This window comes from Schistosoma haematobium, chromosome 7 (assembly GCF_000699445.3).
Source record: "Schistosoma haematobium chromosome 7, whole genome shotgun sequence".
NCBI classification, from domain to species: Eukaryota; Metazoa; Platyhelminthes; class Trematoda; order Strigeidida; family Schistosomatidae; genus Schistosoma; species Schistosoma haematobium.
The window spans coordinates 3619296-3636394 of NC_067202.1; the positions used below are offsets into that span (position 1 = coordinate 3619296).

General features: G+C 37.3%; 1 protein-coding gene across 3 annotated transcripts in view; it reads right to left on the reverse strand.

Annotated features, from left to right (window-relative positions):
- Positions 1-1081: 1081 nt before the first annotated feature.
- Positions 1082-17099, reverse strand: part of DMXL1_1 (DmX-like protein 1) — a 122525-nt gene continuing 106507 nt past the window's right edge. For 2 of the 3 annotated variants that reach the window (XM_051217826.1, XM_051217827.1), the window contains 6 exons: positions 15460-15520; positions 11246-11424; positions 9821-9898; positions 7874-8228; positions 5275-5606; positions 1082-4174 (listed from right to left, as the gene is read on the reverse strand). In XM_051217826.1, coding sequence (XP_051064253.1) covers positions 3764-4174; positions 5275-5606; positions 7874-8228; positions 9821-9898; positions 11246-11424; positions 15460-15520 — 1416 coding nt within the window. In that variant the 3' untranslated portion in view covers positions 1082-3763. Of the gene's footprint in view, positions 5607-7873; positions 8229-9820; positions 9899-11245; positions 11425-15459; positions 15521-17099 lie in introns of all 3 variants that reach the window. The other variant, XM_051217825.1, reaches the window with a different exon arrangement.

A 17099-nucleotide genomic window follows, 5' to 3' on the forward strand; every position in this document is an offset into this window, starting at 1 on the left:
GTGGTCAGTATAGACATGGTGTCGTGGTATGAAAAAGAGTTTCAAAGGGCTGGGTTTTGTTGGTCCTTCTCGACTCCCTGGTTGGGGTCCGAGGGATGATGTAACACAGTGGCTAGAGATGTTATCAGCTATGGCTCAGAATAGAAGCCAATGGCGATTCTGCTGTAACCTTCTTTTACTTTCATCTTGAAACATGGTTGTATCTTCCTTAACTGAAAGAATTCTTCTAGTTGTACCTTTCCGTTTCCCCAATTATTATTATTATTATTATTATTATTATTATTACGCTACCTTACACTAATTTGGTCGTTATTGTTCTTCTCCTTTTTTTCTTTTACGCTCCTTCTTTCTTCTCTCCTCCCATTCTCGTTGTTTTGTGTGGCGCATATATATTTAGTGCCCTCTTGTACCAATATTTACATGTTCAAATAAATAATTAATAATGTACGCTTTTGTTAAATACACTTCAGGATAAGTTTTACACATGTGTGATATGTTCTACGCCTCGATTCTCAAGGCTTACTCTTAATTCAACTGAATCGGAAGATAAATATTCTGAAATATTAAAACTGAACAGTAAAATCTAAAAGTATTCTGTACTTTTTATGTATTTATTATCTATTTAAACACATAAACATTAGTACAAGAAGGCACCAAATAGATATGCGCCATATAAATCATTCGATTTGTGTGAGGACTGGAATACTGCATGGATGCTTAAACAGAAATAGCTGGTTTTCATAAGGGGCCACTCCTTGAGTCATTGGCCTAGAGGTCTAATCCACAAGGCGGGAAAGCAACATTAGGAGACGCAGTCCCATGGTAACCGGTGACTAACAGTAGGTTTATACGTCTTTTGTTTCCTTAGGATCCTGGATCCCATATGCAGCATTGGTTTGGAATCAGCGTTTTCTATCTCTCTTAGGTAGATTCTCTATATCCACCAACCCGGTTAAAGTATCGACTATTCGCTTTTTGTCCTCTCACTTTCGTAAGCAACACGCTTTCCATGAGAAGGCAGTGAATAGTACTTCTTTGACAGTGGTTGTATACGCGTGGCCATGTGAGAGCATTTCGAGAAGGAGAACTAACTCTCCCTACCCTTGGCCGTATCACGGCATTCGGGGGCTTCTATATAGTGACTAATGTACATTGTCCACTTAGGCGTCTACCTTTGTCCGGTGAATAATTCACACTATGTATCATTCTTATGTCAACACTTCTATGACTCACTGTTAAGCTTACATGTGACGCAATTTTGATATGTATATGCTGACCATGATGTCGTAAATAGTAAAACAATGGCTGACATTCATAATATTATTTTTTAATTAATGGTGCTTTGATGTAGATCATGGAGAAACTATGTTCATTCTACACTTTGGTCTGTACATCTTGATTAGTCAATACGGATATATCGCGTTTGTTTTACATCGTATGTACCTAGTTTGAATGCCGTTTTCTTAGTGATCTTATCACATGTACAAACGATGTAAAGGTTTTTGTTGTGGTCTGGTTTAATGGTTAAATTTTCGATACGAAGATTAACATGTTTAAAAGTCATTAAAAAAACGAACGATTAAGGGATGTTGCAACTATAGGTCATTAATTTCAATAGAATTAGTGCCTAACTATCAGGCTTAACTCTTACCTCATCGTATCGCTTGCTGGCAAGTGTCATGTAGCACGAGAACTAAGTCCAGAGTTTACTGTCGACTGCCTGTAACCACCTAAAGCCTTTTATAATAATATAATTACCCTATCGGTCTTCACCTTTTGATTACTTTGTTACTTGTTTGTCATTTTTCTGAATCGTTGTTACATGCTTTAATGGTTGAAGAATTACATTCTTATTGTGGTAAAACAACACTTCCTTGGTAAATAAATTAAGAAATTGGGTATACTGTAGGGATTAAAATTAATTAAATGCCCTGATATGGCCGAGAGTGGGGAGAGTCCGCTCTCCCTCTCGAAATGCTCTCACATGGCCACGCGTATATAGCCTCTGCCAGGGAAGTCCTACTCACTGCCTTCTCGCAACACGGGTGTTGTTTATGAGGATGAGAGGACGAAAAGCGAATGTCTGGCGCTTTAACCGGATCCCAAACCAATAGTGCACATGGGCTCCAGTATTATGCGGTTGCAAATGGCGTATGAACCAATCGTTGGTTACCGGCTACCATGGGACTGCATCTCCTTACGATGCTCCACTGCCTTGTGGGTTAGACCTTTAGGTCAAAGGCTCGGGGTGTGGCCTCCTAAGATTACCACCTGCTTCGGTCTGGGCACCCGGGCAGTATCACAGCCATCACACCTATCGAATGAGATTTGTGTGGCGCATATGTATGTGGTGCCTCCTTGTACCAATATTTATGTGTTAAAATAAATAAAGCGACACTAGATATAGTTTATGTTCATACGTAGAATATCTGTTGCCTTCCGAAATCTAATTTTTTATTATCTATGGTATATTTCAGTAGCACAACTGGAAGTCGGATTGCTTTGATGCAGTTGCCTTCATCCTTTATCTTTCATTTTGGTGTTCTGTCCCACAACCTTGTCTGTTACTTTTAAAGTATATTTTTTATGTTTGGTCTTTCACTACGGTCACTCATGTTATGATACCAAATTCTTTGCTTTTCATCTTATTAATGTCCGCTTTTATATACTAATTTTTAGTACAAACATGAGGTTAATATACATTAGTGAGGAATCTTTTACTATTTGCAGCTGTTGAAATAAGACTTTTTCTAAACACAAATACATGGGATCACAATATTATGTAAAATATCAGATGGCTGACATCAAGCTCTATTAATTGAGGTTGATACAGCATAATTACCAACCAGTTAATCATTATATTTATTTCATTATTGTCAAAGTTACTAGTGTACCGCTAGGTCTCTTCCTAATAATAGCCTCTCCCATTTCGATGCTGAAAGACGCCCTAGTTTGAAAATTGAAAGGAAAATCTGTTTTTTTTCCGAGGTTGCACAGATTAATGGAAGTAGATATGACAGATACATATTTCTACTTAAAAATCAACAATTAGTTAATTGAAACGTAGAACTTGGCACATATACGATGGGTTCGAATTGCTACACTAGATCAGCACAGTTAAATGGAATTATGAAGATAAATACCAGAGTATTTGAAATGAAAGCAGCATCAGTGGTAATATGAAAGACTAGCCATAAAAAATGTTATCTAAGGAACAAGAACAAAATTGTAGAATAGAAAGTAGTATTTTAGAGCTCAATATCTAGGGAAGAGTAAAGAGTATATAAGTTTGCGCTTTGGCGAGCGACTCTGACTCATGCCACTTATTAGCTAAGATAATCACGCAGATCCTAACCTGGTAGTCAGTACCCACCAACTCGACTCGGTTTGAGTCAGTAAATCGTCACCATGTTTTGATCAGGCAGCCCCTGGTTGTCTTCTAGCTTACTATACAGAATTCATGTTCTAATTATTATCATTAGTCATCATAAAATTGCGTTTTTTTAAAAAAATAACTAAGATAATGATATTTGGTGCATAGATAATTCAGTTTATTTGGCTAAATTTAAAGGATAACAATGCACACTCGCATATAAATAGATGAAAAGTGTACCAAAATCGTATGATCATAAGTAAGCATAACAATAAGTAGTATAAGTGTAATGAGTATGGAATGCTTTCAATAAGTAATAAGGTAAGATAAATAATATGAATTATATAATATTATGCTTTGTGTTTTTCATTCTTCTATCTGGTTCTTCCATTAAAAAACTATAGAAGGTTTTGGTCGAACAACCAATGAACGCATACGTAGCCCACCATCAGCACCACAACTTAAAAATCGACAAGCTGTTGATGCGGCAGTTATTGAGCATTTCTGATCATGAGAAGAGTGTGTAATAGGTATTTGGTTATTTAGATTTGTCGAACAATCATTAGTTTTAGTAGAATTACTGTCATTAGTATTATTACTGTTATTGACATGAATCAATGCTGCTCCTGTAACTGTCGGCAATAGACGAATATCTGAAATGCCTGGATTAGTAGCAGCAATTATAGCTGCTGATTGATTGCCTCTGAATAGAGCGGCGGCAGCAACCGCTGCTGCACCACGACTTGGGTGCAGGTCACCACAGAAACTAGTCAATAATTCTCGTTCAGATAGCCTCCATATCTGAAAGAATAAATAAGTAAAAATTTGACATGTTTTACTAATGATGAAATAGTAATATACTACTAACTTGGTTAAGTAGTTTCTAGTTGTAGGGCAAAAACCACTGTGCTTAGTAGTTTTGGTTTTTGACATGTGTAAATGAAATTAAAATATGATTGGGCAGTGAGCGTGGACAACCAAGCACTTCGCCTACTGACTATTAAATATGTGATTTCCTTCTCACTTATTGATTTCTATTGCGAACTCACTGAGTGTAACTGCTTATAATTGTGTGGAATAAGGTATTATCTAGTGTTAATCTGGTTCTCTATTCTGAGTCGTGAATCCTGGATCTGATATAACTTGACTAGTCTCATCATCATGCTAACGCATTACCGTAGTATACCTGAGAGAAAAAAAAATTATAAACCATCCATTATACCGGTTTTCAAACAAATCATCAATATGATCTGGAACTAGGATGTGGTTAATTTGTTTTTGATAGTTCAGAAGGGTGTCAGCTTATCTGACCAGTTATTAGCAACATAGACTCCGGTAAGCGTATTTATCGATAACTAATGGTATATGAAGATAAATATAAAGTCATTGGAGAAGCGTTTATAATGGGGAGAGAAGCAAAATTAACAAGTTATGAGAGTGCTTGGTCGTTAATAAGGTGACCTGGAGTATTACTAAAAGTGTGTGTGAATGATGGTCGTCTCCTGGTCCCGCACACCATGATAGGCTACTACTGTTTAATGGAACTGAGAAGCAAACTGGTTTGGGAGTGGTTTTGAGAAACCAGGAGGACCATGAGCACAAAGCTCAGTGGTACTGCCTGTAACTATAACACATATTGATGTGGGTCCGAATCTCACGGCAAGGTATCAGTTCTATCAAGATAGCACATATGCCTGGCTATGTGGCAAGTAGCGCAATATTTCTTATCGATTACATCCCACCATCGAAAGCTGAATTTGGTAATATTTTGAGTCTACTGTATGATTTCGAGTACAAACGATTACAGTACTAAGCTCATTTTTCTCATGGATTTATATAATTAAATCGAATTCACACAATAAGAGATAGTTGAATGTCAACAAACAATCTATTAAACATACTTTAACAATTCCATCCGCTCCACCAGTAACTAAACAATCAGTTGCTGAATCAATACATAATGTTCTTATTGGTGCATCATGAGCTGAGAATTTATGCAATACCTTTGGATTTCGCATATCCACAGTACATATATCACCATTTTTAGTACCAACAATAACGGTTCTATCATTATTGGTGAAGAGTCGTTTTGAATTAGCTCCCATATTCAGTGAATTTATAATATTGTTACTAGAATAAATGTTTGTATTGGACGGCCAACTATTAGTGTTTGTAAGTGATCCACAGTAAGCAATTGATGTGCATGGAGCATCCAATTCTGGGTCAAGAACACCTTAGCGTAAATAGGTGAAGTAAATAAAGGAGAAAAGTTGACGTGATTATCTAATCAACACTATGTATATGTTTGAATATAATAATAACTGACATCTAAATAACAATAGAGAATCATGGAAAAGCTTTCCTATCTTAGTTTAGGACTCCTTAATGTGATAATACACACCAACAAACATATGCGTCATTGGTCCGGCCGATAAATCACTGTTCACTAGTTGGCAGTATCATTACGTCATATATTGATAGGGGCACAAGGTCATAAGTTATAACACTTTCAGTTGTGGTTGCTCTTTTCATTTTCCTCTTTTGTCAGTAGGAATTCTACTACTTATATTGGCCGGTGTAAGTAGCACATACCACATATGTACTCACCAGTTGTGTAGCGATAATACTATCTGCGTCCATACAGTAAATTAGGTATTCGCAACAGATTTTTTAGCATGAATCCTATTATTTAAAAACTGAATATACTAACAAGCAGTAAGCAATCATTTCAAAGCTAAATTAAGAATTGATTATAATACTGAAAGTGGTTTTAATAATTTTTTCTGGTTAGCGATTTTTTTAGCGAGTTAGTTTTCTACGGGATGGGGTCGCTAACCCCATGCCCAAACCCTCCTCTTTTATCCGAGCTTTGGACCGGCAGTAGCCCCAGAGGGGCTCCAGGTGGAGAAAATGAACAAAAATTGGATAGAACTAGAAAGGAAGGCCCACGATAGAGTGGGTTGAAGAATGTTGGTCGGCGGCCAACGCTCCATTGGGAGTAACAGGCGTAAGTAAGTAATAATACTAGAAATATGGATCAAATTTTTTTCACTACATTGGCACCGTCATAATGTTGACATATACTTTTTATTGACACTAGTTTATGTGAAGGGGTTACTCCTTGAATAGAATAATTTTTGAAGTGAATGACAAGTATCAAGAAAATGAATGCGTTCTTTGCTATCTTATGTCAACTTACTGGTTTATACCTAAGTAAGTGTTCGGTAATATTATGAAATATTGAATTGTACTAAAAACATTATAGCTTATGCTGCATACAACATATATGTAGGGTAGTAAACGAAATAGCAGTCTGAAGTGTTAGGGCTTAAATAACGCTTAAAACTGATTGCCTGGTGTCGGAATACTATGACTAGACCACCAAGATTATTTTTATCGCATTTGCGAAGTTTTCATTTTTCCGACTTTTCAGACCCTGGCTATGTAGACCTGAAGGTCTCATATGAGACTAGAGGTTCACCATTGATATTGTGGGTGGTTCGGTATGACTTTGGCAAGTTTTGCTGACTGTTCATGAACAAAATTAGTTTGCTGGTTAACCGATTTCATTCATACTGGTGGTTGCTTTTCAGTGTTCTCAAGGGCCATTGCCATTGGGACATTATAAGGCATGTCACCATTAATGAGTTAATGAGTTTGACTGTCGTGTAAGCGGAATAGGTCAACTTTGGCCTGTTCATGCTATGCATAATTGATTCACGCGACCATTGATCGGAATGACTAAACATGTGATGTGAATTTGTATATTAATGGTGCGAATGGTCCACCAGCGTGCTTGGTACCTGTGTGGTTGCGCCACAGGATTGAGCTGTACTATTCAGATTGTAACGTTGAAGCCAGTACGGTGTCTGGTTCTCCTGTGAAGCGGGATTGGACCGTACTATTCGGGCTACAAATTTTAAGCCTGGGCGGTATCTGGCTCTCCTGTGAAGCGAGATTGAGCCGTACTGTTTGAGTTGTCACGTGAGAGTCTGGATGGTGTCTGGTTCTATTGAAAACCAATGTACAATTACGCTGGCCCATAAGGGTATATTATATAATATAACTAACTAACTACATCAAAATACAAACACTGTTGTCAGTAATACCTCTTTGTATCTGCTTTATTTATACTTTCAGGTATTTAATGTTTAACTCCGCTTGTAGCTCTTCTAGGGTTACACTACCGGTCCAAAAACTTGGGTAATGGAGGAGGGTTAGGTATAGGATAAGCAACCCCATCTCGTGGAAATTAACCTTGCTAAAAAAACGCTAACCAAATCAAACAATTTGGTGTTTACCTCTAACTGGATAATTGACTGTAATGACAAGTCTCTTTTCAGTAAAAAAAGATAGAATAATCTGTGTTCCATTCAGTTGGGCAAAACAAAACATTCTGCTCTATGGTGGTTTAACAACCAAAGAATTGGTTAATTTCATTTATTAGTAAAGTAATATAAATATAATAAATGGATGAAAGTAAAAAAATGAATTACTTACGAATAACACCACATCGATTCGCTGGTAATAAAGTATCCCATAATGTTAAATGTGATGCATCTTGATCTGTATTAACAGTTCCCCCGGAATAACTGATACCACCACCTCCGCCGCCGCTGCTACTACCACCTATGATATTGGCAGAAGTGTAGTGTGTTGGCCCACCAATACCACTATTGCCGCCACCATAATTAAGACCACTACCAATGCCACCTACACCAGCCCCACTGACATCTATTCCACTGACAATATGTGGAGTTGTTGTAGGCATCCCGCCATTGCCAACTGTAGCTATTAGACTACTACAGCCAAGGAAACAAAAATCTGCTAAACCTTTTGCATGGCAACGACAACGCTATAATACAAGAATGGGAGAGAAAGAATGAATGGTCAAGCTACGATGGATAAACAATAGGATATTTAGAAAAGCATAGTAGAAAAGAAACATGACACTGGTCACTCACTACTCAGTGACCAATCAATTATAAAAATATCACAGTCTATGGAAGGTCATGAGCTAACTAAACAGTATCTCAGTGGTAACCTCCCAGACATTATGAAGCTGGATGACATAGGTTTGAATTCATCGGCGAGCATCAGTTTCCTAAAGATAGCAGGTACACCTTTCTGTTATGAGCACCAGCCAGTACAGAATTTAGTTCAAGAGAGGTTTCCTACCGGTCTGCCCTAACCACCTAGAATCTCTACATAGTGCACACATTGTTGAATAATTTGTAATAGAGGCTAAATTACAAACCGATTGATAGAATTTGATCAAGAGGACTAGATAAACAACATATTGGTCACTCACTACTCAGTGATCAATCAGTTATAAAGAGTCATGTAAAACAAAAAGCACATGCTTTTAACTCAAAGTATGAAAGCTTAAGTTGCATATTGTATTTTATACAATGATTGGAAGTGAAATTCACGATCCGTATTTTGTTAGCTGGTGATGTACGCTGATACCAAACTGTTGAAGTATGCAGTGAGATACAAATTTTGTACCTAACACCTTAAATATTTATGGGTTATCCGATAGACCACTGAGTTCAGATAGCCAACAACTTTTTTAACGGGCATGATATTTTATTATGAGTTATAAGTACTTGAGCTTTCCTGTTGTTGATATTCAAAACGACATCTGCACACTCTCTGTTAAAATATAGACAGGGTTATTGTTGACGGGATACCTTGAGGACGACATACACACCCTAAATTCTATTGTTACACACATTAACCAAAACAGAATGCATTTATCGTCACGAAAAATTCGACGTATCCGTTAAAGCTTCTCATAATTGGTTTATCACTGAGTAGTGACCAATGTCACGTGTGTGACTGTGGAGCTGGGTGACACGGGATCGAATCCGTCATGGAGTACCAGTTCCCTCAAGATTACAGGTTCCAGTATTCCTCTTCACATACACCTTTTCATGACATCGTCTTGAACCATATTCTTAATAGTTAATGTTTCTCATTATCATTGCTCCTGAGATTATTTCAACACCTTTATTGTTTTTCTTGTTGAAATTACACCTTATCATGACAAGATGTCCGATTATAACTTGGATTAACTCAGTACATTTATGTCGAGTTCTGTGTTGATTACAACTGATTGAGTAATAATTATATGAGCCAAAATTTATTGAAATCATCAAATGATTAAAGTGAGACTATCACTGACAACTTGGAAGTCATATACGGTCGTTTCTTCCAAGTACGGGACTACTATTCAGCAATGCGCATCTACAGCTCTACACGCTGGAATCAAACCACCAGGACCTTCGATCTCACACGCGAATATTTAACCTCTAGGCCTCATAATATCAATGAAATTCACAATCCTTTACTGACAAAAATAGAATTATGATTATTAAAGTTATTAGATAATACGAGTTGAATTAATACAAGTAAGTATTCGGAATGTATAACTAAACTACTTACAAAATATGGTAATTTGCCTGGCATAGTTGAATATAAATTCCATAAACCGAAATTTCCTTCAGAATCTCCACAACCAAACTTGATCGATACAAGATGTTAAATTAGACATAAATAGAATAGATTACGTAACACATTAATGATGAAGAGAAGTAGCAATGAGTAGAAAGAAAAAAAAAAGAAAGAAAACATCAAAAGTAGATGAAACATAACATGATAATTTTAAAGTTAACATTAATTTATCTAATTCCTGAACAGTTAAACGCACATGAAGGGTAATGTTAAATCTTCTGAAGTGTCTAATCTCACGATTGAGATGCACATGAAACCAAAGCTTGAAGAAAAACGGCTTCCTTACGCCTGTTACTCTCAATGGAGCATAGGCCACTGATCAACATTCTTTGTCCTGGACCTTCGATCTCGCGCGCGAACACTTAACCTCTGGACTACTAAGCTGGCATCCAACGGTTTTAGTGTCTAACTTCAAAAACAATCCACGACGTTGCGCGACTGTCTACCACTGTTTTCAGTGAGTAACTGTCTCACAACAGACACGGTTTGACTCCACTGGTCACGTCTACTCAATAGAGCTCTAGGAAACACATCTTGAAGCCAGTCACTAGTAAACACATGAGAATCATTGTTAGAATGAGGGTTTGTGGACATTGTAGTAATTTAATGGCTGAATTAATGAATCGGTTTAAGATAGACCACCTTGAAGATATCATGATTGATTAATTGAAATCAGATTTTTATTTACAGGCGAATCACATTCCTCTCTTATTTCATCCTGGTCATAGAATCTCCTTCGCATTCTACAAATCGTGAGCGTCAATTAAATTTCATTGAAATCGAGAACTGATCCATGATAAACGACCAATGAAAGTCTGGAAGCACCGGACGGCCATATTTCTCTAATATGGGACTCCTTAGAAGTGTTCATCCACGACACCACAAACGGGTATCGAACTAAGAACCATCGGTTTAGCGTACGAACACTTAATCTCTAGACCACTGAGTCAGAATTCAATGGTGTTCAGATCAGCAATCTCCCGAGCCTCATTCTCGGTTAATTCAGACGGAACTGATTGATAAGTATATGCACTGATTTATACTAGAACAAAACGACCATCCAGCTTTTCAATGGTAATCTAACTTAGATCGGTACATGATTTAAATAAAATTCGAAAATACCCACAACTCCATACTAAGTATAATCTTATTGTCCACTTGCACTTCGTAAAGTAAACAAATATCTTTTTATTTTTTTTCGATAAATTCTGATTTCTTATTATCACTGAGAATATTATTAGACTGACTACTTACAAATTTCTTGAGTAGTAAACTATACAGCGAGAGAAAAAAACAGTTACATGGAAAAAGAGAAGTATTTGTAACACAACATTACAACATTAAAAACAAACTTACACGATATCCACTATCATCAAATTGTAATGCTGTTACACGTGCACCTCTAGAACCAGCTGGAAATTGTCCTAACATACCAGCAGTTGTTAAACTATAAGTATTTGTAAATCCAGCAACAACTGGTACTGGAGTTGACCATTCGAACATATGCACTGAACCGGTACCTGTTCCACATAGATCTAAAATATAGAATAATAACAATGAAATTTAAAGAAATCCTGTAAAGTTTTTGAAAGCATGAAGTTTACGTCAATTTGTTATCAATAGACGAAATTGAAAGGACGAAAAGTGAATGTCCGGCGCTTTAACCAGGTTGGTGGATATAGAGGATCCACCTGAAAGAGTTAGAAAACTCGATTTCAAACCAATATTGTACATAGACTCCAGGATTCTAAGGAAACAAATGGTGTATGAACCTATTGTTGGTCTCCGGCTGCCATAGGACTGCATCTCCTAACCTTGCTCCACTGCCTTGTGGATTAGACCTTTAGGTCAAAGGCTCGGGATGTGGCTTCCTAAGAAAACCATCAGCTTCGGTTTGGGCACCCGACCCGTGCAGTATTCCAGCCGTCACACAAACCGAAGGATTTATGTAGCGAATATGTATTTGGTACCTCGTACCAATGTTTATGTGTTTGAATAAAATAATAAAATAAATAAATAGACCCTATAACACATGGACTCTGTATATTAACATATATGGAAAATATGAATCAATCATATGGCCAGAAACCGACAAAACAAAACTTTTAAACAAGAATATGAAGACGATAAAGATTACAAACCATCCGAAAACAACGATTCCAAGACAAAGTCATCAAAATAGACTGACTTAACACTTACAGGATTAAGTGAACAACAGATTTCTATATGAGGGAAGCTCTCATTACAATAATGAAAGCTTTATAGTGTTAAACCAAATACACCTAAAACAATACTTGAATCATAAATCTTCTCACATAGTTTTTTTTGTTTATCATATTAATCGTTTATTCATAATAAACAGACTGGTAATAATTGAGTTGTATGATAAGGAAAAAAGTATAACAATCTAATTCTGAGGATTATTCGTTGAATAGTTTCAGGACAAGTTTCTAACGGCCTGTTGTCTTATAAGATCCTGCTTTGGTTTGGGCACGCGGGCAGTATCACAGCCCCACACACACACACAAATCAAGTGACTTGTGAGGTGCATACATGTATTCGGTTCCCCTTTGTACCAATATGAACTTAAATTAATTGTTAACTCATAAAATCAATTTATATTTCTCAATAGAAAATACAAACAAATAAGTTAAGAATATTCACACTGGAAAACGAATATTAGTCAGTTAAAATGTAGAACTTGGTACATATGTGTAAATCGGTTCAAGTTTCCATACCCTGTTAATATATATAGATGTTGTCAGGTCAAATCGAAGAATAGTAAAGGTAATAACAATATCAATAGTAATGGAAAAGACTAAGCATCGAAGATATGATTCGAAAAAAAAAATAAAAATTAGCGAAATAAAAATAAAAAAGAAGTAAAGAATTAAGGATCTCAGGATCTGGGGGCAGACAAAAAATGGATGCACTTGAGCGATTGCAAATGCTTTTGAGATATGTCATTCAAAGTTTCTAACCATTGATTACGATGATCATGTGAACTTCGACCAGGTAGTCTATACCTATTAGGATGACTAGGTCCAATTTATCAGTGACTTCATGGACTGATGGCATGTTTTGGTTTGGTCCCCCTTGCTTTCTTCCAGTTTAGTCTTGTACCAGAAAATATCGTCTGTCGAGGTAGGCGGTGGTTGGGTACATGTAACATATGTCCAAACCACCTCAGTTGATAAAAATTTACTACCTCGTCAATCGAATCGTTATCCTTACCTAGTACTCAATTCCCAATCCAAGAAGTGTTCACTTCATGGTCCCAAAATAAACGAGCAATGATTTGTAGACATTTATGATTGAATACTAGTAACCTACGACTATCCTCTACCCTTAATAGCCATGTTTCACATCCACAAAGTTGAATGGACAGAACTGCCGAGAAGCAAACTCACCCTTTGGTTGGAAGAAGGATATCTCAGCCTACGCCGCAAGTGACGCAAGTCGCCGAAGCCAATAAAGACTTCTGAATCCCTATCGAGATTTCAACAGACAGTAGGTCATCACTACTGATGATACTCTCAAGATAAGTGAAGCGGTCGGTACGTTCAACTACTTCACTTCTTATCATTAATTCTGGAATAACGAACATATAAGTTCTATTTAAGTTTAAATTTCTTTCAATTTCTTCCAAACACTATTACATAAAGGACCTAACAAATTACAGTGAAAACGTCAAATTTCATTACATTTTATTTATTTATTTAAACACGTAAACATTAGTAAAAGAAGGCACCAAATATATATGCACCACACTTCGTTATCCTATTCGTGTGAGGTCTGGAATACTGCACGGGCGCCCAAACCGAAGCAGGTGGTTTTCTTAGAGCCACACACAGAGGCTTTGACCTAAAGGTCTAATCCACAAGACAGTGGAGCAACGTTAAAAGATACAGTCCCATGGTAGCCGGCAACCAACATAGGTTCATACACCTTTTTCCTCTTCAGGATCCTGGAGGCCACGTGGATCATCGGTTTGTAATGAGGGTTTTTTAACTCCCTTAGGTGGATCCTCCGTATCTAGCATCCTGGTTGAAGTGTCGGATATCCGCTTTTTGTCCTCTCAACTTCGTAAGCAATATCCCCGCTGCGAGAAGGCAGTGAGTAGTACTTCCCTGGCAATGGCTATATAAATGTGACCATATAACATCATTTTGAGAGGGAGATAGGACTCTACTCACCCTCAGCCGTACCAGGGCGTTCGAGGGCTAGTCTTGTTATTCTTATTTTGTTTAGATTTTTTGGAGGAAATAAAAACTATTCCATTTTAATAAATTTGACCACAGATATTAAATAAAAATCATAAAAACAGTAATGAAGTTGATAAGTTTTGCTAAATGAACGCACGATCTGATTGTCTACCCGCTTGTAATAACTACAGGCTAAATCTACACGGGAAATCTAACACAAGAGAAAAGGCAAGAAGTATGGAAACGACGCTTTACTCCAAGCTTAGTTTATGTACAGAAAAACGAGGGTATTTGTAGAGTTCCACATGACACTGAGATACTAGAGGTTTCTGGAACCATACTAAACATGGTAGCAGAAAAATGACACGTGATTCTTCACTTTTTGGATGTTTCTGAGAGGCTTCTATTAAACGCTGATTGGACAAAGTGTTTCCAAGAGTTTTCTGGACCCATATGGACTTTTCTAAGGAATACTTTGAAATTTCCCAACAGAAATAATGATGCCAACTCGGTGGGTTTTATAATGATTAAGCGTTCATCACGAAATCGGAAAATCTTTGGTCCCATCCTTAACGAAGTGCACACCTCCGATGAGGTACACACTAGGATATAAAATTTACCCAGTGCTCTATATTTTTCAATGATACTTCAAATTGAGTTCGATCTGTCTTCGAAGCATTGCTCGTATATCCTGGGACTACAGAGTAAGTAATTCAGTTGTTAGGAAACGAGTACTAGGTAAGGATGGCAAATCAATCGATGAAGTAGTGAAACTTCATTGGTTGAGATGGTTGGGACACGTGTTACGTATGCCCAACCACCGACTGCCTCAACGTGCGATGTTCAATGGTATAAGAGTAGGTTGGAAGATATCTAGGGGCGGTCAGACCAAAATATGGCACAAATCCATGAAGTCACTGACAAGTGGACTGAGCCATGTTGGTAGGTGTAGACTACCTGGTTGGGATCGGCAAGACGATAGCAACCGATGGTTAGAGACCCTGAATGACATGGCTCAAGATCGTATGCAATGGCTCAGGTGCATTCACTCTTTGTGTTCTCCCAAATTATAATCTTCTGAATTCTTCATGTCCCTTATTTTTGCTCTGTCTACATTTATTTCACTGTGTTATACTCCTTGAATAACATATTCAAACTGTAACGTTTCCGATTACTGCTTATACTTTTACTACCTCTACCACTATGGGATTTGAATCGACAACTGCATCTCTGTGCTAATGTGATATGGCAACTCGAACTGATGTATGTACGTAAGAAATTCTAAGTTGTCACTGACTGACTGACTGTGATAAATGCAATCCACAGATAATAATAATAATAACCATTATACATAATTGAACTTACAATATGGCAATGTTGGATGCGAAGTTAGACTATAAACAGCGGGCAAAGTTCGTTTTAATATCTGTGCCAACAGACAAAAGGAAAAAATCATGTTAAGTAGTAATAGTAGTAGTGTATTACGAAGTAAAAAACCCACAACGACAACGATTTAATTAGACAGGGCTAAAACAACATCTAATAAACAACCACCACACATTGGATACATGAAAGTATATTGATGATAATTGATGCATTTTCACTGTACACCATTACTACAATCATTTTTAAACTTAATAAAAGAAAACAACATTGATGACAAACAATTGAATATATGACAGTAATGTTAAAAGTATACGCTACACTCATGACCTTGGGTGACTTATCAGCTAATTAGAAAACGCTGTCCAATTACAATTCAATCACATAACGGTGGAATAAAAGTTTTGATTGTAATAATTAACTCTCATAAGTCAAATTATTATTCTTTCTGTAGTAAAGAAGGAAAGTCAAATTAACATACTAGGAGTTAGGGTTACCGTCCTATAGAGTATTTGTCACTAACTGACATCGGTTATAATACAAAAAGGTTAAGGTTTAGGTATTAACAGTTAAACTGAAGTTTTCACAATTGAGTTTACCAATTAAGGTCAGGGTTTTTAACACGAACTGATATCAGTTATCATGCGATAAGTTGTTACATTCCTGTTTACTTAGGGTTGAGATTTAGAGTAAGAGTAAGAAAAGGAGGACACTATTTAGCTTCACTAAACACTTTTGATTACTCTGGAGTGACCTACTTTTATCAAGAGAACGCGATGGGTTCAATGGAAACAATCATTGTTATAACCAATTGTACCAGTGATTGTTTTACTGTGCTCGTTTGTTTAACTGTGTTAAAGACAGCCATGTTATTACTCCATTACTTTCCTGTGGACTTTGACCTTGTACGCTTGTACTCTCGCCCACTAATTCCGCTTGTATTCCTTTTGGCACGATCTCAGTATTCGTTTGATACCACGAGATCGCCAATGAAATAAATCTGGTTACGGTCCATCTTCGCCTTCTGGTTTCTCTGGTACGCGCTTTCTTGTAGTGGTGTTCATAGTCAATCGCGACTCGACTCCACGCAACAGCTGGTGAGCCAAATCTTGGAACACGTCTCAACCTCTGGTCAAATATTCCAAAGAAGTCAATTCGGTGAGTCTATCGTTTATCTATCCACGTCTGTCGTATATTTTCATATTAATATTTTTCAATATATAATATACGCGACATGACGGATAGCGACAAGAATAGTATTGATGTCATAGACTCAGACGTACAGGCCATCCAATTTCGACCTGTCTCATCTATTCCCCACGACCCAGAGGTTTGGTTTGCCGCATTAGAGTCTCAATTCGAGACCCGCCGCATCACGAGCCAAAGGCACAAGTATGCCTATGGCCTCGAATCATTACCCGGGGACCATATAGTGGCTGCCTGTGAGGTTGTCCTCAATTCCAATGTACCTAATGCTTATGATCGCCTCAAAGAGGCAATTCTCAGACATTTCCTCCCATTAAGGGAGGAACGACTGAGGACATTATTAGCACGTCACCCTCTGGGTGATGCTAAACCAAGCCACCACCTCACGCGCCTGCAATCTCTTGCAGGACCCACGG